At 42.4% G+C, this 24,772-nt stretch overlaps 2 protein-coding genes across 2 annotated transcripts; both read right to left on the bottom strand.

Moving 5' to 3' along the window:
• Positions 1-1,460: 1,460 nt before the first annotated feature.
• Positions 1,461-8,504, bottom strand: LOC110504986 (cofilin-2). The gene is made up of 4 exons (XM_021583910.3): positions 8,423-8,504; positions 4,285-4,595; positions 4,073-4,149; positions 1,461-2,366 (listed from the first exon to the last, which is right to left on the bottom strand). The coding sequence occupies exons 1-4, from the start codon at positions 8,423-8,425 to the stop codon at positions 2,254-2,256; spliced, it is 504 nt and encodes a 167-aa protein (XP_021439585.1). The 5' UTR covers positions 8,426-8,504; the 3' UTR covers positions 1,461-2,253.
• A 1,021-nt stretch (positions 8,505-9,525) lies between these two features.
• LOC110504985 (atlastin-3) lies at positions 9,526-23,620 on the bottom strand. The gene is made up of 14 exons (XM_021583907.3): positions 23,461-23,620; positions 17,370-17,579; positions 14,854-14,991; positions 14,600-14,704; positions 14,452-14,502; positions 13,102-13,158; positions 12,815-12,907; positions 12,545-12,683; positions 12,336-12,463; positions 12,195-12,251; positions 11,962-12,033; positions 11,653-11,844; positions 11,266-11,505; positions 9,526-11,051 (listed from the first exon to the last, which is right to left on the bottom strand). The coding sequence occupies exons 2-14, from the start codon at positions 17,571-17,573 to the stop codon at positions 10,992-10,994; spliced, it is 1,536 nt and encodes a 511-aa protein (XP_021439582.3). The 5' UTR covers positions 17,574-17,579; positions 23,461-23,620; the 3' UTR covers positions 9,526-10,991.
• Positions 23,621-24,772: the final 1,152 nt, after the last annotated feature.

Genomic DNA, 24,772 nt, shown 5'->3' with positions numbered 1-24,772 from the left:
TCAGTACGTCCAACCAGCCTCACAACCGCAGACCACGTGTAACCACGCCAGCCCAGGACCTCCACATCCGGCTTCTTCAGCTGAGGGATCGTCTGAGACCAGCCACCCGGACAGATGATGAAACTGAATTTCTGAACAAACTATCAGAAACCGTCTGAGGGAAGCTCATTTACATGCTCTTTGTCCTCACCAGGGTCTTGACCTGACTTCAGCAGGCAAACGCTCACCAGCATGCTGGAGAAGTGGGCTCTTCAGGAATTAATCCCGGTTTCAACTGTACCGGGCAGATGGCAGACAATGTTTTGGGTTGTGTGGGTGAGCGGTTTACAGATGTCAATGTTCAGAGTGCCCCATGGTGGTGGTGGGGTTATGGTATGGGCAGGCATAAGCTACACAACGCTAGCAATTTTAATCCGTGACGATCCTGAGGCCCATTGTCATGCCATTCACCTGCCGCCATCACCTCATGTTTCAGCATTTTAATGCTAGGCCCCATGTAAGGATCTGTTAAAAATTCCTAGAAGCTGAAAATGTCTCGGTTCTTCCATGGCCTGCATACTTACCAGACATGTCACCCATTGAGCATGTTTGGGGTGCTCAGGAGCAACGTGTATGACAGCATGTTCCAGTTCCTGCCAATATCCAGCAACTTTACATAACCATTGTAATGGAGTGGGACAACATTTCACAGGGCACAATCACCAGCCTGATCAACATTATGCAGAAATATGTTGTGTGGCACGATGCAAATGGTGATTACCAGATAGTGACTGGTTTTCTGATCCACACCCCTAACTTTAAGGTTTCTGTGACCAACAGATGCATCTGTATTCCCGGTCAATTGAAATCCATAGAATAGGGCCTAATTTATATCAATTGACTTGTTTCCTTATATAAAACCTAAAATCTTTATATATTTTTTCATCACTTTACAGCAGCCTCAACAAAATGTTGCCATGAGCAGCACTGCAGATATTGAAATGAGCAGATGCAAGAACTCGCTCTCACACAGTACATGGGTTCAGTTCACACCGCGGCAGCCGCTTCCAAGCGGAGGTGAGCCTCACGCTTCAACTTCACATTGTGTGGAAATTGGCTCACTATGCAGCTTTTACTTACTGTATCTTTGTCATTTCACTTAGTCTACAATGAATTGGCTTACGTTTCGATATAATTTCTAACAGCAAAAATTCAATCAAGTGGAAAGTTATGGCACAGAATACAAAAAACAAAAGAGTTCCCCAGAAATATCACCACAGCAGCCCCATGTAAGCAGGTTGCAGCACCAACCAACCGTTTTCAATAGATCAACAGTACTCCAGATTTATTACCCAGGCCACTGTGACCCTCAATAGGAATCAAGCGAAATCAGCCACATTCATTTGAACAGGCTAAAATTATCAACAGTATTAGCTTGCCACGATTTAATCACTAGACAAAAAAATGCAGTAAAAGGTTACTCATTTAGTGCCTTTTTATTAGAGACAAGGAGACCATACAAAACATCCACCAATTCAATACCAGTCCAAGTTCTGAACACAGGCTCTTCAAATAAATCGCCCCCATGTTACCGTCACATGACCCAATTCAGACTTCTAACCCTACCAGATCCTGTTTGAGGAATGTGTTAAATTATTACATCAATGCCATGTTGTTTTTACTCAGAACTGGAAATAATAACTAATCACGTCAACATTTTTGGAATTTGCATGTAAAAAAATAAATACAATTAAAGCAAATGTGTTCCCCTGGAATAGGTTGATGAATCTTGTGCAATCAAGAATAAATGGTTTTGTACTACACCTAGTCTCAGCTACACACACTTAGAAAACTTAACTAGAAGTTAGGCAAAAAAGGTAGTAGTATAATATATCTTGGAGGATTCAATAGTTGGAATTGTGAAGTTGTTGCCGGTCCCTTTCTCTGCGATCGTCATTCTAATGGAATCCAGAGAGAACAAAACCCTGTCCTCAAACATTTACATTGTGTATTTAGTCTTCATAATCCTTCAATTTTGTATTTTTATTTTATTTTATTGCTTTTTTCCCCTTTTTGTGTGTATTTTGTTCATTTTCATTGTGTTGTGTGAACTGGAATGAAAGCCTGCAGTTATGGAATTTGAAAACTGTCCCCCCACCCTTAACAGTCCCACAAATGATCCTGGTCCTGCGTCGCCCCTCCTCCCAACCATATTGGAATGAACAGACAATCCCCTCAGATGTGTTTGGCTTCAGTTGAAGCCTGGGGCTAGATTTATATAGGGCTTCCTTCCAGGGTGACTACCGATGAGCCGCCGAGCTTGTCTGCAAGGGTGCGTCGATCCTTGATGTCTTCCAAACCGTTCACTTGCCACTCGTGTTTGATACCTAAAATAAAATCAGAGGGGAAATGTAGCATCACATTGGACACAGCATAGTTTTTGACAGACATTTTATGAGTAAAGAAATCCCCCCCGTAAAGGGTTCAGATCATACAGTCAACACACACATTGAGTATAAGAACAATTAGGAACACCTTCCTAATATAGACTTGCACACACCATAGCTGACCAAAGTCATAAACATAGAAAAATGGAGTTGCCTGGTAATGTTATCAAACCATTTCTGACAATGATATCAGTAAGGGTACAGATTCCACATGTAGACCATTTTGGGGGGGGGGGGGGGGGGTATTACAGGGTATTGTGAAATATTAGAGTACGGCCATGACATGTTGATTCCCAGTTATTATATTTCGATGTTGACGCCAAATAGAAAATTGGATGAGCAACAATAGGATCAAAGCATAGTTTAAATTATTTAAGGGACATATCAGTGAAGACCACCTCTTCCAGGGCAATAGGAGACACCATATGTATCTCTATACTCAGCCAGAGCGCGACGGAATCATGTCTAAACCAATTTAGGATGGGACGAAATGTTGGTGCCTGGAAATACAATTTAAAGTTTGGTACGGATAGTTCTACGTCTTTCCCTGTGCAACCGTGTTAATTGTTTATCTGGCCTCGCTTACCTTGCCATATACATTGAGATTGCACTATGGATTTTATACAAATAGCCAAAAGGGGGAGACATGGGATGCATTGAACTATAGAAATTCAGCCATGGCAATATTAATTCTAACAATAGATATTTGGATTGTTAAAGCAACAGGGATATTGCTCCATTGGAGGTTGGACTGAATTGTTTGAGCTTTCTGTTAAAGTCTGACAGTGGAAATACTCCCAAATATTGAAAATGGGAGACAATTGGGATTCCATAAGTCATGGAGACCTCCATTGGGGTCGAGGCAGTAGGGCTTATTTGGTTAGATTAACTTTGTACTGCAACTTCAGATGACACCGAATTTGTCTATGAGCTTCAAGGCTTTTGGGAGGGATTGAGATACATTGTCCAGATAGAATAAGATATCGTCAGCGTATAATGAGATGTGATCCGTAGAATTGCGAGATGTTGGTGTAATTTCTTTTGATTGTCAAATTGCCTGGGCCAGGGGCTCCACAGACAAAAATAGCAGAGGTGAGATGGGATCGACCTTGCCTGCTACTTCTAGTTATTCTGAATGGAAACAGAGAAGGTATTGCCTGTTATTATGGCTAAGGGATAGGCTTATAGTCTTAATCATATTGGAGCCAATTCCCATATGTACCAAAACTGACCAAAAATTTGACCAGGCTATCAAAACTGTTTCTGCGTTGAGAAAGAGAACTGCCCAAGGAGCTTTTGTTTCTGATGAAGCATGCATGCAAAAGACGGCAGTTATCTGAGGATAAATGTTTAACAAACCTGCCTTGGTCGGGATGCATCAATTTGGTTAAGTGAGTTGACTACAATTTTAGAAAATAGTTTAAGATCAGTGTTTATCAAAGATAGAGGGTGATAGTGAGCACTGGGTGGCATCTTTACCTTTTTTAATAAAAGCAAAATCGCTGTATTTACATCCCTTCTAAATGAACCGCTGCATATAAAACCCCCCAAAAATGTATGCATTCCAATCACAAAGCTGGAAGCTTAAGCAAGGAGATGGCATTTAATTTGAAAAGAGCCCAATAGGTCTCCTATCTGCGCCTCACCTGTGAACTTCTTCTTGATGGCATCTTTTGAGCTGGCGTAGATCATCTTGCTCTTCAGGGGAGCACCATCTGGGGCCCTGTCGGGGTGGGGGAAATGGTTTAACTTGTATCCCGAGTGTAGAAGCCAAGTGATTTTAACATTCAACAAGTGACACCATACTAGAAAATGTAGAGTATGCGCCCCCCCCCCAGCCGAGCCAAGCTTCCCTTACCAGAAGATGAAGACCAGGTCTTCTTTCTTGGTCTCCTTGGTCTCATAGGTGGCGTCATAGAGGGCGTAACGGCAGTCATCTGGGGGCAGCATCTTGACGAAGTGCAGGTAGGGGTCCTGGACGGTGACGCCCACATCTCCTGTCAGGATCTCCTGACCCTCCTCCAGGATGATGTGCTTCTTGTCCTCACTAAGGCAGAACAGCACCGCCTTCTTCCTCTTCTTCTTCTCATCCTCGTTTGCCTGCAACTTGCGCACTTTCATCTCGTTGAAGACTGTGATAACGTCATCTGTCACTGTCACCCCGGAAGCCTGCACAGAGACAGACAGATTACGATCATATGCTTCCGAGGGATGAGGGACCCCAAAAAAAAAAAACGCTGAATGGTCTACAGCAACCCAGGCTTCATGAACTATTCAATTCAATCAGTACCGACTGATTACAAAACTAAAACTCCAGCTCCATTTCTAAGGAGGTGTCTTGTTTATGCAGCAATGGAGGTTATCCAGTCCTAATGGCCAGCACAGAAGAGTGACAGGACAGAAAACACAGAAGAAATTGGAAGGGGGCCTGAGAGACTTACCATACTGCAGGAATTGACCCTTCAAGGGAAGCTGATAAAGGCAATCGAGAGGGAGGTAGCAGCACAATGACTTGCAGTGATGAACGAATGGCCATTAGTCCAATGGGTGGGGGACACCATAAGCAAGACGGCAATCCTGTTTCTATGACCTCTACCCACATGATCATTCAAGATAATGGGGACTTTGCGAGTCACCATCCATAGCATTGGCCATAACAGCATGATGTACAGCGTGACTCAGGAGTGGCATTTAGAAAAAGCAGAGGGCTTTTTTTAACCTTTCCCCACACCAAAATTCCTGATGAGTAATAGGTGTGTATTGGTAGTTTGCCACTGCCTGATAAGGGCCAGTAACAGGTGTGGCTTTGAAGCATCTCAAACGGGGGGGGGGGGGGGGGGGGGGGGGTTTCCCCCCTCCTATAAAACTAAAAGTTTACAGCACGCAAGATAACCATGCCAGGTAAGAAACTGCTGTAAAGTAACCATGCGAGTGAATATTGGGAAAGGAATCAAGCCTTAGAATGTATGGGTCGGTCTCAGACAATGGATCCTCTGTGGAAAAACATAATAACAGGCCACATCCCCGAGTCACAACAGCCCTATAAACCTTGCCGGTCTTCTGATTTCCATTAGGACATTTTACCCAACAGGATTCACAACCCATGTAGGAACCGGGCAGAGGATGTGACCAACTGTCAAAAGGCTTGCTGTACCATCCCGCCCCATCTGGCAGGTTTTAGCCAATCCTGTCACCCCACCTTCTGCTAAATCAGGTAGACTAGGTATTCCTTCCTCAAGTAAAGCCAGACCCATACAGCCAGAGTAAGCCTTCATTAAAAATGGCACTCCTGGTCTGAGCGTTGCTTCATATCGTCCAGAGCCACTGTGTAGTGACCCAGTTTGAAAGAATGTGTGTGTGAAGGGTGTGGGCATGTTTTCTCTGGATGTGTGGATGGCAAGGGCCTGTGTGAGAGAAACAACATTGGGCTCAGGATGTAATCATCTAGTGATGAGCCCAGAGTTTGGACACGTTTGGATTAGTGACGTCCGAACAGGAGGGAAATGACTGCCAAAGAATTAAAAAGAGTTGCCAGGGCATTCATTTACTCTAGGAAGGGCAGGGGCCTCATACAGAGGGTGAAGAGGCCAGTGTTTGCAAACAGCAGCCAATTGCCATTCATCTTCACTAAATCCTGCCATCTTCCAAAAACAATGAGCACTCCTGTTACCATTCTGAGAGCTCTTCAGACAATGCATGTTTCTTCACACTGCAGCAAGTCACGACTCAGACTAGAGCGCTGACTGGGGACGCCTGTTTGAAAAGACCAATACCATGAGCCAGTGAAGATTATACCCTTTTAGTTCCTCCATGCAGAAAACATTCTCTGAGCAACAGAGATCCCTTTCTTCCTACCATAAAATACCCAGAAATCTCACCAAATGGTTCAAGTAACAGCACAGGATAAAAGACATAGCCATGTCAGGTTCCTGACTGCAAACCCATAGGTAGCTCTGGAGACTAATCTTCACTTATGCTGCACTTCCACCTAACCCACACCAGTCTGTCTCCAGTGTTGATGTTAATGAAGCGCTAGTGTAATTGTGTTCACATCAGGTGTGACACTAAAGACCTGTGGCGAACAGAATCAACACTTTGCTTTGCGAGAAGGTGTTTAATTCATAGTAAGACATTTATGAAAATGCAAGCTAAAAAGTATCAATGGCCCGACATTGGGCCCCAAGTCAGAGCATGTCCGCAGGAGCCGTGAATATTAGATGGAAACAAAACTGTTGCAAAAAATCTCAATACGTTTTATTCCAATTCACTTAAAATGAATTGAAAACTAAATACTTCACCAAGCAGCTGTAATGAACAAATCATTTTGGTTTGTTATTCCCTGCAGCTGTCCAATCGGTCCAACTGCACCCATAGGGCACTGAAGACTACCGTGGCTGGGCCTTTTCATGACTGAACCGGCACTTCCCTCAGCCAAGCCCTTGCACCCAGCAGGAATCAGATGCCCATCGTGTTCAACAGTAACCATTCATTCATTATATACAATACAACCAACACATTGATGTCATGTTGTAATACATTATTCATATGATCAAGAATGGTACATGATAAAGGCCTCACAAATGAATAGCTAGTGGGAAAATAGGATAGCTCTAATCAGTCGAGTAAATTGAATGTAAGTCGAGATTTCCCCCCAACACAATTTGAATTTTTATAACCTTTCATTCAATTGAATCTAATGTCTAACGCAATGACAATAGAAACTGGAATGCGCACGTCCGTCCACGCACGATATTGATAATTCGGCAAATGTATTCAGGGTTAAGCCAACCTAGCTGTGTTACACGAACATTTACGACGAATTGTTTGAGTAGTAGGCTACAGTAGTTATGTTTGGTCGTTCGCAAGCATCTCGTGCGTTTCTTTCGGACGCACCACTTGTCAAAACTTGATGCGTAGAAACCAGGAAGGACGTCGTGCGCAACACTTGCCAGCGACAAAAGGCCCACATGCAAAACCTTTAGCTATTGATAGGGGTGTCACCGTTGTGAAAAATTGCTCGCGGAACCTTGGTCTGATTTTGTTATACCATCACTAAATTAAACTATTCTGGGTACACATTTAATAGCTAGTTGGCTACTGGTGCAAAAATGCTCTTTGCACCAAAAACCAGGGTGGGGCCATGAATGCAGTGGTCGCACATGTGCACTATATACAGGGAAAACGATGTCTTAAATACCAGGCAAACTCGATTATTTTCACGCTGCAAATTCAGCTAACGCTAAGTGCTATAATTCAAGCTAACGTTAATCAATTGGCATGGCACCTGCGCACGATAGTTAAAAATAATGGGGCTCATGCGGACCAAGACAAAGGATGTGTACATCAAATTACCTAGCTTCCTAAATGGCTAACGTAGCTACGGTATGCGCATGCACAGAAAATGCACACCGTTAGCCATGCTAACTTAGCTGTTAGCACCGGCGAATACAAAGCCAGATACAGTTACTTAGCCAGCTGGTAAATTCGCGGGGAGGAGTAGCACCGGGCAGTACTAACTAGCTAACTTGATAGCATATACATATGCGGATGGAATAGGCTGCTACTTGCAACTCGAAGTGCTATAGACTAGGCATTAGGCCTTACTTAGTGAAGCATTGGGAGGAAGGAAATGGCGCCAGTTGTTTTGGGGTCGTTTTCTTTCTACACTAGGCGATTAAAACGGCAAGAGGAGACGAGCATACACCTGGATAAAACAAACTTTCGAGGAAAGGCCAGTCACCTGAATGATTTAAAGCATTTTAACAATTTAATACCATCCAAGATTTAACATCCAGCTAGCAAACGTTCCTGAACACCGCAGGATGTTAGTAACTCACAGCTGACCCGAATGGGACAATCTGATACTGTCGAGTTCATCTCAAAATTAACTCGCTGTTCATGAGCTAAAATACATTGCTTTAAGACGAGACACTCCAATGACAATATATTTTAAATTATATGCCACAGAGCTAGCTAGTTGTTAAATGGAAACGTACCATAGCTGTCTCTGAATTGGTCGGCGTCTGGATAGAAATTGAATGAGCTGTGATGCAGCGTCTGTAATGTCTCGCACACACTTGATACACCACGTGGACGCGCTAAACTGCGCGTGCTTGATGGGGTGGGGAGTGCGAGCATCTCTATGAAAAAGTGGTCATGAGATTTAACGTAGAGCATGGTGGGAATATAAATTCTAAACCCTTCTGTATAACGTTTCATGTTTGTCAAAATAAAACATAACATTTGGTTACTTTTATGCCCGAGCTAAGGCACTGACATCATCAGAAAAAAACTTTGGGAAAACATGCTCCCTGCAACACAGAGATTATGTGTGAATAATATAGTACTACGGACACCTATGCTATTTAGACACGCGAATAATATTTCATAGTGTAGAATCCATAATAGAAAATTATTCGGTCTCGCCTCACCACACCCCCTGTATTAGGTTTGTTGAACTCACTTCCAAATATGGAAGCGAATGGTGGCGACAGCAGTGCACGCGCCTCGGTTCAACAAGGCGGCCCGCGACGCCGATCGCCATATAAGGAAACAAGGACATGATTTTCGCTATAGCAAATTTCACTACGCATTATACGCACTGTTAGTGGGAGCAGCATTGTGCAGTACAGAAAGGAGAATGACAGCAAGGAGGGGAAAGTAGGAGGAACAAGGTCAAAATGAAACGAGGGAACGGTTCTGACGCTGGAATATGAATGGATGACGAGCCAACTAAGCAGTGTACAGCCCTAAAACCTGTCCGAAATTATTAATATTTAAATAATCCTGCTTGATACCAACTAACAGTAATGGGTGATTGATTCATCATCATTACCATTTCAAGACTTACCACCAAACGTATTTTTCCTATTCCAGTTACGTGAAGACTAGCATGATTAACGGTATTTTTTTTTTGTTGAAAGTATAAAGATCGCAATCTATTGCTATCGTTAATGTTGTCCTTCCCTTTATCCATTCAATATTGACACCCTCTCCACAAAAGGAAGACCAGAATCAGAAAAAAAAGTAAAACATTTTTGTCATGACAAAGTTAAATCGGTATATGTGATTAACCAATCAAGAACTCAACCAAGCTTACACAGGTCTTATGCATTTTATTTGGCTTAAGCATGACTTTCTTAAAAAATTAAAACATTTCAGTAACCAAGACCCAACAAAATACCATTGCAAAAGATGATTAAAACAAAAAGGAAGAAATTAATAAAAAAAAAAAACATGAATTTCATGCATCTACTGTAATATATTTTTTATTTGTGGAATGAGTTCAAATGTAAATTGTACAGAGAGGAGGGCGAGTGCAATAGTAATTGCGGAAGAATCCCTCCAATAGTAGCCTCCTCAACAATGGAATGGAACATAGATATGGAATGTGCAAAAGGAATGTCAGAGCCAATGGAACTTCTAGAACTATGTTGATTTATCTGGATTCTGAGGAAGAGGTCTCTTGCCTTTTATTGTACCCCTATGTTTATAAGTAGTTCTTTGGCTGACAGGTCATTGAACCGCCTCACAATACCCATCACCTGCTTACACACAAAACAGTTAAGAAAACAGTTCCCATAAATTCGAAATGATCACAATCTCCTTTCAAGCAATCATCTGTATTGAAAAATCTTACATATAACATCTTTGGAGCATTTATTTCTCAAGTAAGTGCAACTAACATCTCTTAACCAACCTTCCAAGTTCAGAACCGTACAACATTTTGGTCAAGTTACAAGCAGTGAAGCAGTCTAAAAATTAAAAGATAACAGTGGAATGCATCAGCACTTGCACTGCCTCTAAAGTGGGCTTGTGTTTTAGAGTCACCAATCTTGGTATCAAGAAAGAAGAGAAAGCAGTACAAGGAATCTCTGACATGGATAAAGGGGATGCAAATAAGGTGCATAATGCAAAACTGGGAATGGGAAGGAATGTGCACAAGGCCACAGAGCGGTATAAAGAGACCAGCATTAAGTCAAAAAGATCTGGCTACATGTATAACTGGTATACCCCATTACAGCACAGCATAGCATAGGTAAATTGCATCAGGAGGATACACTGCTTAAGTCTAACATGACTTAAAACCACCCTGGCCAGCATCCTATTACTAAGCATTGGTCAGAAAGGATACGTAGATTATGATGCATTCAAATCCATGGCATGTCCAATAATACAATACTTGGGTCTAGTGTTTCTACGTAAACATCACTGGGTTGTCTATATAAATGAGGGGAAGTGTGTGAGAATGGCAGTGTCAGTCAATGTTAAAAACAGGTCCAGGGGAATAAACAACCCCATGGGTCTCAGAATGCACCTTGCCCCAGATACTCTGTAAGACTGTAGTCTAATCTTTATCTAGATAGACACTGATATAACCTTTGTATGTAGTGTAAAATTGTGCGATTGAAAAGATGCTGGTGAATGTGCATCATGTTGACCTCCCACTGCCATTATAATCATATGTTGGTTCCATTGGGTAGCATGGTAAGGCTTTAGTGCTGGGATGTGTGCTTGTGTTGTGTGCATGTTGTATTGCATTAAGATAAATAGGGTCAAGGCCATCTAGCTGGATTTCCTCATCTCAGCCACCGCTGGCCTCGACTTGTTCAATACCACAGTGGCCTGAAAGAAAAAGGACATGATTAAATTGCATTAAATAAAAACTGTAAACAGGGGTACTTGAACTACTTCTAAGGTGGAAAATGTCGATTCTTACAAAAGTTTACAAACAATAACTATGCTTAGTTTTTTTACAGTCCAACTGCAAACTCTGTACACCAAATGTGATCGGCCTACACACACACACACACAATTCAGAAGATAGAGATGTGTTCACCTGCTGCAGTATGACATCTGCTGTCTGGTCGATGGCTCCCCCCAGCCCCCGGTATTTTCCCGAATAGCGTATGAAGCTCCAGGTGAGCATGGCGACCATGGCCAGGCCCAAGACACAGTCACATATCAAAGCAATTGTAGCCAGGCCGATGAAGAGCAACAGCCCTGACAGCACGTACAGGAAGCACACAAGGACAAAAAGCACTGCGGGCGTCCGGAAAGCACTGAAGACATTCTTTGACTTTCAAAGAGAAATAAAATAAAATCCTATTAATTATAATGTTGATCTGTTGATTTAAATAATTCTACCTTGAATTTATCATCAGTGAATTTAAAATGGAAAATACAATGTTTTTACTGACAAAAATGTATCTGGTGTGACTCTTACCTCATTGTGCTTGGTGAAAGACTGCCACAGTTCTACCAGCTCGGCCTCAAGCTGGTCTCGGTAGCGGTCGCAGAACTCCTGCCCTCCCATCTTCTTTGTGGAGGAGAAGACATGGAGGGACTCCTGGAGGAAGAAGTGGTGCTTCTCCTCCAGAGAGGCAGGAGCCACATAGGGAAGGTCTCCCCCACAAACCTTAAGGACAAAAGCGGGAGAGAGGAAAAGAGAATGCAAGGTGAGATCTTATGAGTGTTAAGAGGAATTGTTCTATCAGAAAAAAATACACTTTCTTTGTCAACATTAGAAACCCACCTTCTCCATGTTCTTGTAATACTGGTCTTTGGCTCCTGCCACGGCTGCCAAGTTGTTGGCCTCTGCTGTGGCCTTGTGAGAGAGACATTTAGTGGCAGTGGACTAGTGACATTCAAGAACACCTCAAGACTTATGAACATCCTCAATATTAGCATTATATTCCTCTGTTGAGCAATAGTGGAATATTACTTTACTCTCAAAGTGGAAAACCTAAGAGGTTAATGGGTGTGTACCTGCAGCATAGACTTCGGGTGTGGCAAGTCTTCACCTTGGTAGATCTTGATGTATGCCTGTAATCACAAACATTACACTGTCAAACATGACTTAATGATACAAACCTGGCAAGAAGCTCAGAGGGCTGAACGCAGTCTCACCTTGAAGAACTCCAGCAGGCCCCTGCAGGTGACTTTGTTGCCGTTGATCTCTTTCTCAGCCAGGCAGTTAGGGTGCAGCAGTGTGGCGATGAGGTTGCGAAGCTCCGTTTTAAACTCGGGAGCCACATCTGAGACACAGGGTTAAATCAGATCAAGTTAATTGGTTATCATTAGATGGATTAACAAGATGAACAAGGGGGCAGCCATACCACTAAGCTGGCCTTTGAAAGCGGGGCTGGTGGCCACCTTCAACCCAGGATGTGGTAGCAGGAAACAGTTGATGGAGGTGAAGCAGGAATGAATGTGTTCCCTCACTGTCTGTAGTTCCTCATGCTGGGTCTCCTTCACCTGCACAACATCACACATACTGCTTACCATCACCAATGCATAACTGAACCTGGTTGAATTTACTATTGTATCTTACTCAGTGCAAAGCAACAAAAAGCACTTAAATTTGTACCCTGAAAAGGGACTAGTACCTGTAGACGTTTATCCAGGAACTCTCTGCCTCCGTTGAGCCCATATTTATACTCATAGGGAAAGCTCCAATCCCTGATTAGGAACATCAGAGACTGTGGGAAAAAGGGAGAATAGAAAGAGACCACGGTATGGTAAAAACAAGGCACTTTAAGTTAGAAAACATTATACCATAAAAAGTGCCTGTGAGTAAGGTCAAAATGCACTTCAAGATAATTGGTCTAGATCCTAGATCCTAAATGATCAATGAACATTTTCTTGATATTTATAAGACTTTTGGTTCACATGCCTGAAAGGGCTTCAGATAGATTTCATCCATGGCGAGGCGACCATACTCTGTGAATAGCTGGAGGAAGACAGAACACACAGGGTGTAATTAATTATGCACAAGAAGAAAAAAAAATGTATATATAAAAATGGCTAAATTAACTTGAGGTAGTGCAATTGCTATTAGAAACAGATACTGTAAATAATGTGGCCTTCATGAAGGGCTCTAAAGTGCGACCATTTTGGTCGGTATTTTGCTGTGCGACCTGACATTTTATTTTGGGAGCACCAGTACGACCATGAAAAAAATCTAAATCACCCATTTAATAATTGTTGAAATGATATTTTATTTTACTACAGTGAATTTTTAAAAAAATGCAGTGATTTGTACTTCTTGCAACTTTCTGAAGTGAGAATGCCTGTGCCTACACTTTGTAGCCAGTTAGTGATGTCGAAACAGTCGTTTCTAAATGCTTTCCCATAAAACTTTATAAATTTAATGTTAACTGCAAAGTAGGCTTATCTGGCAAAATGATACGATATCGTGATGATTTGTATCAGTTAGGTGGTCTTTTGGTATACAAACTCCGCTTTTGCAGATGTACAGAAACACTGCCAGCCAAACACCAGTCTCTTGAGGTGCACAATTGAAATTAAAAAGGGTAACTATACCCTCCAAACACCAAAAGTGTTATCCTGATGTGATTTAAGCATTGTTGTGGACATTTACCTTCCAACGTGGCTGGTGGACCAAAACGTTTGTTTTTAGACCCTGTTCATAAACCATGTCACAGGCTTTTGTTTACACCTGGTTTAGTCATGTTAACTAATTAGCTAGCTAGCTAACAATATGGTTACTTTACCAGTACATCTTGTTCAGTCATGTTACCTCATTAACTAGCAAACAACCAGGTTACTTTACCAGTACATCTAAAGATTTGGGGGCACAGAAAGGAAAAAGGATAGCTTCTTTATAAGATCCAGCTGTGGAACATGTTGCTAGCCTGGCCAACACCAGACCACGCAGCAAGATGTCGAAGACAGATAGGGCAGCTCTGCTTCGAGCTCCTAAATACTCACAATTATTTCGCTACACCTGCAATAGCATCTGCTAAACATGTGTATGTGACAAATATACGTTGATAACAAGGCACACACTGTTGGTCTGGATTCCCTGTTGTCCAATGTTAAAAGTAGTTTTAGCGCCCAGTGTGTGGGTTTCAGCGAGAGAGACAAAGAACCAACCACTGTAAAAGTAGTCCCCTTCATAATCGACGCATCATGCCAACAACATCAAAGCGCCTCCACAGACTGGAGTCAGCCAGAATGTCGCTTTAGCCAGGCACACATGCTGCTGCCGAGGAAGACTGACCTGCAACTGCTGCAGATCATCTTCCTGAATGTTCTGTGAGAGGTTGTAGATCTGGAAGAGAGACACAAACAATCACAACCATATTACAAACATTGACATCAATTATGACATCAATTATAACAAATAACATGAGTGCACAGCAGATCACCTGTATTGAGCTGGTCATGGTGCTGAGGGCAAAGATTGTGGCACAATCCTTCACGGTTGACTGGTTATCAAATGCACCCTGGGTGTCCATCAGTAATACTGCCACCTTAGAGGGCAGAAATCAATCAATCAAATACATAACACCAACATAAACATTACACTTTGCACACTTTTCAGTTCCAGTGCCCAAACAACTTTCTAGCACAATGGCAGAATCATTCCTAAGCGCATTGTTTAGAATGATGGAGTCAGTACCTCTGTTCCATCACTCTTCTCCACCAGGAAGACCTCACTCCACAGCTGGATGCCGGTGGTCTCTGGCTCTGAGCCCCCCCTCCATTTGAACCCAGTCAGGGGCTCATCGTCCTGGCCCAGCCATTCCTCACCATGCTTCTGGAGGAACAGACGCCACTACACATTACTGACTGGTCTGACTTGGCAGCAGCCCTGGGAATAAGTCTGACATCATGAAACAATTCAGGTCACAAGGAGAGATACAGGTAACTGTAAATAAAGGAAACACCAACATAAAGTGTCTTAAAAGGGCATTGGGCCACAACGAGCCAGAACTGATTCAATGCAGCTTGACATAGATTCTACAAGTGTCTGGAACTCTATTGGAGGGACAATGCAACACTAATCTTCCACAAGACAATTCCATAATTTGGTGTTTTGTTGGTGGCGGAAAACCCGGTCTCAGGTGCCGCTCCAGAATCTCCCATAAGTGTTCAATTGGGTTGAGATCTGGTGACCGAGACAGCCTAGGGCATATTGTTTACATGCTCATCAAACCATTCAATGAACACTCGTGCCCTGTGTATGGGGGCATTGTCAGCCTATGGGGACATAGCCATGGTACAGTGCCTTGCGAAAGTATTCGGCCCCCTTGAACTTTGCGACCTTTTGTCACATTTCAGGCTTCAAACATAAAGATATAAAACTGTATTGTTTTGTGAAGAATCAACAACAAGTGGGACACAATCATGAAGTGGAATGACATTTATTGGATATTTCAAACTTTTTTAACAAATCAAAAACTGAAAAATTGGGCGTGCAAAATTATTCAGCCCCCTTAAGTTAATACTTTGGAGCGCCACCTTTTGCTGCGATTACAGCTGTAAGTCGCTTGGGGTATGTCTCTATCAGTTTTGCACATCGAGAGACTGAAATCTTTTCCCATTCCTCCTTGCAAAACAGCTCGAGCTCAGTGAGGTTGGATGGAGAGCATTTGTGAACAGCAGTTTTCAGTTCTTTCCACAGATTCTTGATTGGATTCAGGTCTGGACTTTGACTTGGCCATTCTAACACCTGGATATGTTTATTTTTGAACCATTCCATTGTAGATTTTGCTTTATGTTTTGGATCATTGTCTTGTTGGAAGACAAATCTCCGTCCCAGTCTCAGGTCTTTTGCAGACTCCATCAGGTTTTCTTCCAGAATGGTCCTGTATTTGGCTCCATCCATCTTCCCATCAATTTTAACCATCTTCCCTGTCCCTGCTGAAGAAAAGCAGGCCCAAACCATGATGCTGCCACCACCATGTTTGACAGTGGGGATGGTGTGTTCAGCTGTGTTGCTTTTACGCCAAACATAACGTTTTGCATTGTTGCCAAAAAGTTCAATTTTGGTTTCATCTGACCAGAGCACCTTCTTCCACATGTTTGGTGTGTCTCCCAGGTGGCTTGTGGCAAACTTTAAACTACACTTTTTATGGATATCTTTAAGAAATGGCTTTCTTCTTGCCACTCTTCCATAAAGGCCAGATTTGTGCAATATACTTATATTGTTGTCCTATGGACAGAGTCTCCCACCTCAGCTGTAGATCTCTGCAGTTCATCCAGAGTGATCATGGGCCTCTTGGCTGTATCTCTGATCATTCTTCTCCTTGTATGAGCTGAAAGTTTAGAGGGACGGCCAGGTCTTGGTAGATTTGCAGTGGTCTGATACTCCTTCCATTTCAATATTATCGCTTGCACAGTGCTCCTTGGGATGTTTAAAGCTTGGAAAATATTTTTGTATCCAAATCCGGCTTTAAACTTCTTCACAACAGTATCTCGGACCTGCCTGGTGTGTTCCTTGTTCTTCATGATGCTCTCTGCGCTTTTAACGGACCTCTGAGACTATCACAGTGCAGGTGCATTTATACGGAGACTTGATTACACACAGGTGGATTGTATTTATCATCATTAGTCATTTAGGTCAACATTGGATCATTCAGAGATCCTCACTGAACTTCTGGAGAGAGTTTGCTGCACTGAAAGTAAAGGGGCTGAATAATTTTGCACGCCCAATTTTTCAGTTTTTGATTTGTTTGATTTGTTGATTCTTCACAAAAAAATACAGTTTTATATCTTTATGTTTGAAGCCTGAAATGTGGCAAAAGGTCGCAAAGTTCAAGGGGGCCGAATACTTTCGCAAGGCACTGTAGCCAAAATAATGGCCTGCAAAGCCTTTTTAGACATTACCCTAAGCATGATGGGAGATTAAATGCTTAATTAACTCACACCTGTGTGGAAGCACCTGCTTTCAATATACTTTGTATTCCTCATTTGCTCCAGTGTTTCCTTTATTTTGGCATTAACTGTATGTCTGCAGGAATATAGAGCCATCAGATAGTAACAGACAGTCTAACAGGCATGGAGGGTACAAGGAGCACAGGTATAACACACATCTCACATACATACAGTTACCTGGATGTGATATAAAACCAATGAAATATTGAACTTTGAACGAAGCTTAGGACCATGGGTTCTAATTTCAGAAACACTGACCTTCCTGTACATGTAGCGGAGCATGAAGTCCAGAATGAAGCTCTTGCCTTTCCGGAAGGCCCCAGCCACTGAGAGCACCACCACATGTTTGTCCCGGACCTCCGGTGCCAGCAGAACCCGTCCCAGAGCCTCTGTGTCCAAGGCAAAGGAGTGATCCTCCTTGCAAACTGTCACAATCTGGACTGGGCCTGGCTCACTCCCCATCGTTCCCTGTGGGTGAAGAGACACACAAGATGTTTTTAATTTTTTAAATTATTCTTTTTTTAAAATTTGACCCCCTTTTCGTGGTATCCAATTGTTAGCAGTTACTATCTTGTCTCATCGCTACAAGTCCCGTACAGGCTTGGGAGAGACGAAGGTCGAAAGCCATGTCCTCCGAAACACAACCCAACCAAGCTGCACTGCTTCTTAACACAGCGGGCATCCAACCCAGAAGCCAGCCACACCAATGTGTCGGAGGAAACACTGTGCACCTGGCGACCTGGTTAGCGTGCACTCCGCCTGGCCCGCGATGAGACAAGGATATCCCTACCGGACAAACCCTCCCTAACCCGGACGACGCTAAGCCAATTGTGCATCGCCCCATGGACCTCCCGGTCACGGCCGGCTGCGACAGAGCCTGGGCTCAAACACAGAGTCTCTGGTGGCACAGCTAGCACTGCGATGCAGTGCCCTAGACCACTGCGACACCCGGGAGGCCGACACACAAGATTTTGACATTAATAATGGTGCAAATCTGAGGCGTGAAATGTTTCATGTTAGAGTAGGTTAGATTTAGGCCTGCCTCACATCAAGCTATTATCAAAACTGATAATACTGTATAACTAATCGGTGTTACAACTTTGGCGACTTCCTTCCCATTACATTGCCTGGCTATCCATACTCCTTGCTCCGACTAAACGCTACGCCTACAGACTAGAGGTCGACCGATTAATCGGAATGGCTGATTAATTAGGGCCGATTTCAAGTTCATAACAATCGGAAATCGGTATTTTGGGACGCAGATTTGCCTTTTTTTTTTTTTTTTTACACCTTTATTTAATCTTTATTTAACTAGGCAAGTCAGTTAAGAACACATTCTTATTTTCAATGACGGCCTAGGAACGGTGGGTTAACTGCCTCGTTCAGGGGCAGAAAGACAGATTTTCACCTGTCAGCTCAGGGGATCCAATCTTGCAACCTTACAGTTAATTAGACAAACGCAATAACGACCTGCCTCTCTCGTTATGCAAATGCAGTAAGCCAAGGTAAGTTGCTAGCTAGCATTAAACTTATCTTATAAAAAAACAATCAATCAATCATAATCACTAGTTACCTACACATGGTTGATGATATTACTAGATATTATCTAGCGTGTCCTGTGTTGCATATAATCTGACTGAGCATACAAGCATACAACTATCTAAGTATCTGAATGAGCGGTGGTAGGCAGAAGCAGGCGCGTAAACATTCATTCAAACAGCACTTTCGCGCGTTTTGCCAGCAGCTCTTTGTTGTGCGTCAAGCATTGCGCTGTTTATGACTTCAAACCTATCAACTCCCGAGATGAGGCTGGTGTAACCGAAGTGAAATGACTGGCTACTTAGCGCGCTCTAATAGCGTGCGCTAATAGCGTTTCCAACTTCACTCGCTCTGAGCCTTGGAGTGGATGTTCCCCTTGCTCTGAATGGGTAACGCTGCTTCAATGGGGTGGCTGTTGTCGTTGTGTTGCTGGTTCGAGCGAGGAGAGGGACGGAGGTTATACTGTTACACTGGCAATATTAAAGTGCCTATAAGAACATCCAATAGTCAAAGGTTAATGAAATACAAATGGTGTAGAGGGAAATAGTCCTATAATAACTACAACCTAAAACTTCTTACCTGGGAATATTGAAGACTCATGTTAAAAGGAACCACCAGCTTTCATATGTTTTCATGTTCTGAGCAAGGAACTGAAACGTTAGCTTTCTTACATAGCATATATTGCACTTTTACGTTCTTCTTCAACACTGTTTTTGCATTATTTAAACCAAATTAAACATGTTTCATTATCTACTTGAGGCTAAATTGATTTTATTGATGTATTATATTAAGTTAAAATAAGTGTTATTTCAGTATTGTTGTAATTGTCATTATTACAAATCCATTCAAAAATTTAAAAAAATTATAATTTAAAAATCGGCCGATTAATCGGTATCGGCTTTTTTTGGTCCTCCAATAATCGGTATCGGCGTTGAAAAAAAATCATAATCAGTCGACCTCTACTAGACATTTGTTTCTTCCCAGGAATGAGTGAAGGGATTCGATTAAACTGGTCCGGGCGCCCAGGTAGGTGTGTTTTGCACCAGGTTGAAGTTAATTGCATTAGTTTTGGAACTGGGCTACCTCCCGGGCGTGAGCCAGGTGCCCTGTTCAAAGCCCACAGCGAAGTCGGCTCAAAACGAAAGTGACGTAATTAAGCACGTGGAGTAAGAAGTAGGATTCTGTGTTTCACATGCGAAAGCGATTGAAAATTCAAACATATTTTATGGAAAAGAGATGTATGTTTCTGGACCATGCTGCCTTGTTGACAACATGACCGAGCGGTGGAGATTGCTGCTCCTCCCTCATCGCTTTTGCCCATTCCCGTCACGGACCATAGACCGATGCCCCTCGGCTCAGCATATTCGAATCTGCCAATTCTTGATCCGAGTACATCACAGACCCTTCACAGAACGCAAACACATTTTCGGGGCTGTCTGATGGGTCCAGAAACCGATGGGCTTGTCATTTGATTCTCTGGTTAGAGACGATCCAATCACTGATGACTTTCCCACAACACCCCTCACCATAAACGACTTCAATGACGGCAGTCTCAGACTAAAGTATGTAGCAAACGACAGAGCATCTGAAAAATTGAGTGTGTCGTCAGGCTACCCATTACATAATCCCTGTATAAACAATTCAAGCTCAAACTGAGGCCTATAAAAAGCACAGTAACGTTGAAATGTTTTGTTTTTTCTGAGGAGAACCCAGTGCCCAGTGAGAAATTATTCATAGTTTATACACAGATAAGCTTTCATGATTAGACAATGTTGGGCTCTGTGCAGGACTGTGTCTAAGGTAATGTGTGATGCATCAACCCAGCTGCCGACTAGTGCATGCTCCACATCCCTGCAGATTCCTTTAACCCTCTCAATGAGGCTCTTTGTTGCATTGCTAGTAGTCGCCCATGCCCACGGCAAGATGGGAACCATTATTGTATAACTAAGATGGCGTAGCAGTCAGACGTCTTTGTCGTGTCCCCATGTATATTTATTTTATATATTTTTTCCTTTGCATATCTTAAAAAAAATATTTTTCTAAACCTCAACTTCAAAATAATCTCCTGCAACTTGCCTCACCCAATGTGGTGTGGATCTGCTGTTTTCTAAAGTATTTTTCTTTACTTCTGAATCGGAATCCCCAACTACTAGCTAGTAGTCAGCTAACCACTGCTAGCGGTCATCAGCTAAACTTTAGCTCGGAAAACTCGCGCCAGTTTGCACAACGCGATTCAAACCAGAGCATACCGGACCTATTTTCTCTCCATATCCCCAGATTCCCACCGCAAGCTCTGAACCTTTTCACATGGATCATCGAGGCTAGCAAGCTGCAATCCAAGTGTCTACTCCTGGCTAATGTCTCTGTCCCGAAGCAAGCACCAACTAGCCTGGAGCTAGCCCATGGTAGGCCCATCTCCCGGCTAGCTGAAGAGGTCCATCAGCCACTCTTGGGCTACAATACCTATACCTGGACACCTTTTCCTGCCGGTACGAAGCCCGCCGATCCGCCACGACTGGACTACAGACTTAATCTGCCCGAGGGGGTTATTCAACTGGCCCCTCCGTTGCGACGCCCCCTGAATGTCGATCTGCTAGCCGTGGCCCGCCAGCTGTCTAGAGCATATCGGACTGTTAGCTGAATTTATTGGGCCACAAAACCTATTTTGTCAATTAGACTTGACCCCTTTACCACACGGAACCCTACTAATCCATCACAACTGACGAGGCAGCTCCGCATGAGGAGGCTATAACAGACTTCCTCCGTCACAACATCCCTCTTAGGCCCTTCTGCTAGCTTGCTAGTGTCTCCAGCCAGCCGTGTCTCCAGCCAGTCTCACTACTAACCGGACCCCTAAGATCACTCGGCTACGCATATATAATATAAAAAACAATCAATCATAATCACTAGTTAACTAGGGTAGCCTAGTGGTTAGAGCATTGGACTAGTAACCGAAAGGTTGCAAGTTCAAATCCCCGAGCTGACAAGGTACAAATCTGTCGTTCTGCCCCTGAACAGGCAGTTAACCCACTTTTCCTAGGCCGTCATTGAAAATAAGAATTTGTTCTTAACTGACTTGCCTAGTTAAATAAAGGTAAAAAAAAACAACACATGGTTGATGATATTACTAGGTATTATCTAGCGTGTCCTGTGTTGCATATAATCTGACTGAGCATACAAGTATCTGACTGAGCGAGCGATGGTAGGCACCAGCAGGCTCGTAAGCATTCACTCAAACAGCACTTTTGTGGGTTTTGCCAGCAGCTCTTTGCTGTGCTTCAAGCATTGTGCTGTTTATGACTTCAAGCCCATCACTTCCCGAGATTAGGCTGGTGTAACCGATGTGAAATGGCTAGCTAGTTAGAGGGGGGCGCACTATTGGCGTTTCAAACGTCACTCGCTCTGAGACTTGGAGTAGTTATTCCCCTTGCTCTGCATGGGTAACGCTGCTTCGTGGGTGGCTGTTGTCGATGTGTTCCTGGTTCGAGCCCAGTTAGGGGCGAGGAGAGGGACGGAAGCTATACTGTTACACTGGCAATACTAAAGTGCCTATAAGAACATCCAATAGTCAAAGGTATATGAAATACAAATGGTATAGAGAGAAATAGTCTTATAATAATTCCTATAAAAACTTCTTACCTGGGAATATTGAAGACTCAAGTTAAAAGGAACCACCAGCTTATATGTTCTCATGTTCTGAGCAAGGAACTTAAACGTTAGCTTTCTTACATGGCACGTATTGCACTTTTACTTTTGTCTCCAACACTTTGTTTTTGCATTATGTAAACCAAATTGAACATGTTTCATTATTTATTTGAGGCTAAATGTATTTGATTGATGTATTATATTAAGTTAAAATAAGTGTTCATTCAGTATTGTTTTAATTGTCATTATTACAACAACAAAAACAATTATACCGATTAATCGGTATCGGCTTTTCTTGGTCCTCCAATAATCTGTGTTGAAAAATCATAATCGGTCGACCTCTACACTGTATATAGACTTTTTTTCCTACTGTATGTTTTATTCCATGTGTAACTCTGTGTTGCTGTATGTGTTGAACCTCTTTGCTTCATCTTGGCCAGGTCGCAGTTGTAAATGAGAACTTGTTCTCAACTAGCCTACCTGGTTAAATAAAGGTGAAATAAAAAGTTAAAATTACCTAAAGGGGGAAAAGTCAACCAGGCCAATATCACCTAACATTAAACCTACTCTAGCTAGAGACTATATCAATCGTACACCTTGCTAGGCATGTTCAAATCAGAATAAAATTACTGTCCTCAAAACACCATTTAAAAATGTTACAGGCAACATAGCCAACAGCAATGACAGGTGCTCTGAAGATGTGGTGCCAAAAAGCAAATTAAGTGACATGCCATGATTTTCTCTACCATGACAGTCAGACAGGCAGAGTCACAGACTAAGTAACATAAGGAATGCATGACTGAAAACAGGTTTTCAACTGTGTAACTAGTTAACGTTACCTAGAAATAAAAGGCCCAGCAACAGAATTCACTATTTTTACAGACAACCGTGTAGCCCTATCATACCATAGCAAGTTGGAGCATTAGTTATAATTATAATAGCAATATGTTTTCTATCTAGTACACAGGGCACACTACAATATTTCAGATAGCTGTTAGTATAAAGAAATGTAATACCGCACGCTGAACTTAACTAGCTAACGTTACAGTACGCTTGTTAGCTAGCCAAGCTTTCTAAGCTTACAGAAATTAATTTCTAACCATTTTAAACGACGGTTTACTGTTCACCAAATAGTCGTAAATTATTAGATAAAGCGCTGTTTTACCTTTGGTATCCCGAATGAGGAATTCACAGGCACAAGCAATGAGTCAGAAAATTAACAATACTGCTGTCATGAAAACTTTTTCAAACTACGAATTCATTCACTTCCGCGTCCGCAGTCGAATTGACCTGTAGGGCTTGTGGTTTTGTCAATGCCATGAAGTAATAGAACTACATTTACAAAGATCCTTCAGGCGGTCATGCTTACCCTTGTGCTGATGGCTAAGGTAGATTTTAATGGAGTGCTACTAATGCGGAATCTACAGTATGTGCTAAACCAATTTATGTCCATAACGGACATGAATGGGTTTAGCACATTATAATTTCATTTTGTACATTTGCTCTCTAAACTTACTGGCAGACAAATCAAAATATACACTACCGGTCAAAAGTTTTTAGAACACCTATTCATTCCAGGGTTTTTCTTTATATTTTCTATTTTCTACATTGTAGAATAATAGTTAAGACATTAAATCACACATATGGAATCATGTAGTAACCCAAAAAAGTGCAAAACAAATAAAAAAATGTTTTATATTTGAGACTCTTCAAATAGCCACCCTTTGCCTTGATGACAGCTTTGCACACTCTTGGCATTCTCTCAACCAGCTTCATGAGGTAGTCACCTGGAATGCATTTCAATTAACAGGTGTGCCTTGTTAAAAGTTCATTTGTGGGATTTCTTTCCTTCTTAATGCGTTTGAGCCAATCAGTTGTGTTGTGACAAGGAAGATGTGGTATACAGAAGATAGCCCTGTTTGGTAAAAGACCAAGTCCATATTATGACAAGAAAAGCTCAAATAAGCAAAGAGAAACGACAGTCCATCATTACTTTAAGACATGAAGGTCAGTCAATACAGAAAATGTCAAGAACTTTGAAAGTTTCTTCAAGTACAGTCCAAAAAAACATCAAGCGCTATGATGAAACTAGCTCTCATGAGGACCGCCACAGGAATGGAAGACCCAGAGTTACCAGCCTCAGAAATTTTCAGCCCAAATAAATGCTTCACAGAGTTCAAGTAACAGACACATCTCAACATCAATTGTTCATAGGAGACTGTGTGAATCAGGCCTTCATGGTCGAATTGCTGCAAAGAAACCACTACTGAAGGACTCCAATAAGAAGGCTTGCTTGGGCCAAGGAACAGGAGCAATGGACATTTGACTGGTGGAAATTTGTCCTTTTGTCTGGAGTCCAAATTGGAGATTTTTGGTTCCAACCTCTGTGTCTTTGTGAAATGCGGTGTGGGTAAAAGGATGATCTCCACATGTGTATTTCCTACCGTAAAGCATGGAGGAGGAGGTATTATGGTGTG

The sequence above is a fragment of the Oncorhynchus mykiss genome, chromosome 25 (genome assembly GCF_057628025.1).
Source record: "Oncorhynchus mykiss isolate SJ-2025 chromosome 25, ASM5762802v1, whole genome shotgun sequence".
Lineage (NCBI taxonomy): Eukaryota > Metazoa > Chordata > Actinopteri > Salmoniformes > Salmonidae > Oncorhynchus > Oncorhynchus mykiss.
The sequence above is the reverse complement of the archived record's forward strand: the minus strand, read 5'-3'. Positions and strand labels throughout refer to the sequence as shown.

Bases quoted from the DNA above. Each gene is read 5' to 3' on its own strand.
- LOC110504986 (XM_021583910.3), bottom strand. The intron at 4,150-4,284 runs GTAAGGGAAGCT...CCACCCCGACAG, and splicing joins GACCTGGTCTTCATCTTCTG to GGCCCCAGATGGTGCTCCCC. The intron at 2,367-4,072 runs GTGAGGCGCAGA...ATTTTATTTTAG, and splicing joins CATCAAGAAGAAGTTCACAG to GTATCAAACACGAGTGGCAA.
- LOC110504985 (XM_021583907.3), bottom strand. From the start codon at position 17,573: ATGGGGAGTGAGCCAGGCCCAGTCCAGATTGTGACAGTTTGCAAGGAG. The intron at 12,908-13,101 runs GCATGTGAACCA...TTTTTCCCACAG, and splicing joins TCTATCTGAAGCCCTTTCAG to TCTCTGATGTTCCTAATCAG. The intron at 12,034-12,194 runs GTACACACCCAT...CTCTCTCACAAG, and splicing joins ACCCGAAGTCTATGCTGCAG to GCCACAGCAGAGGCCAACAA.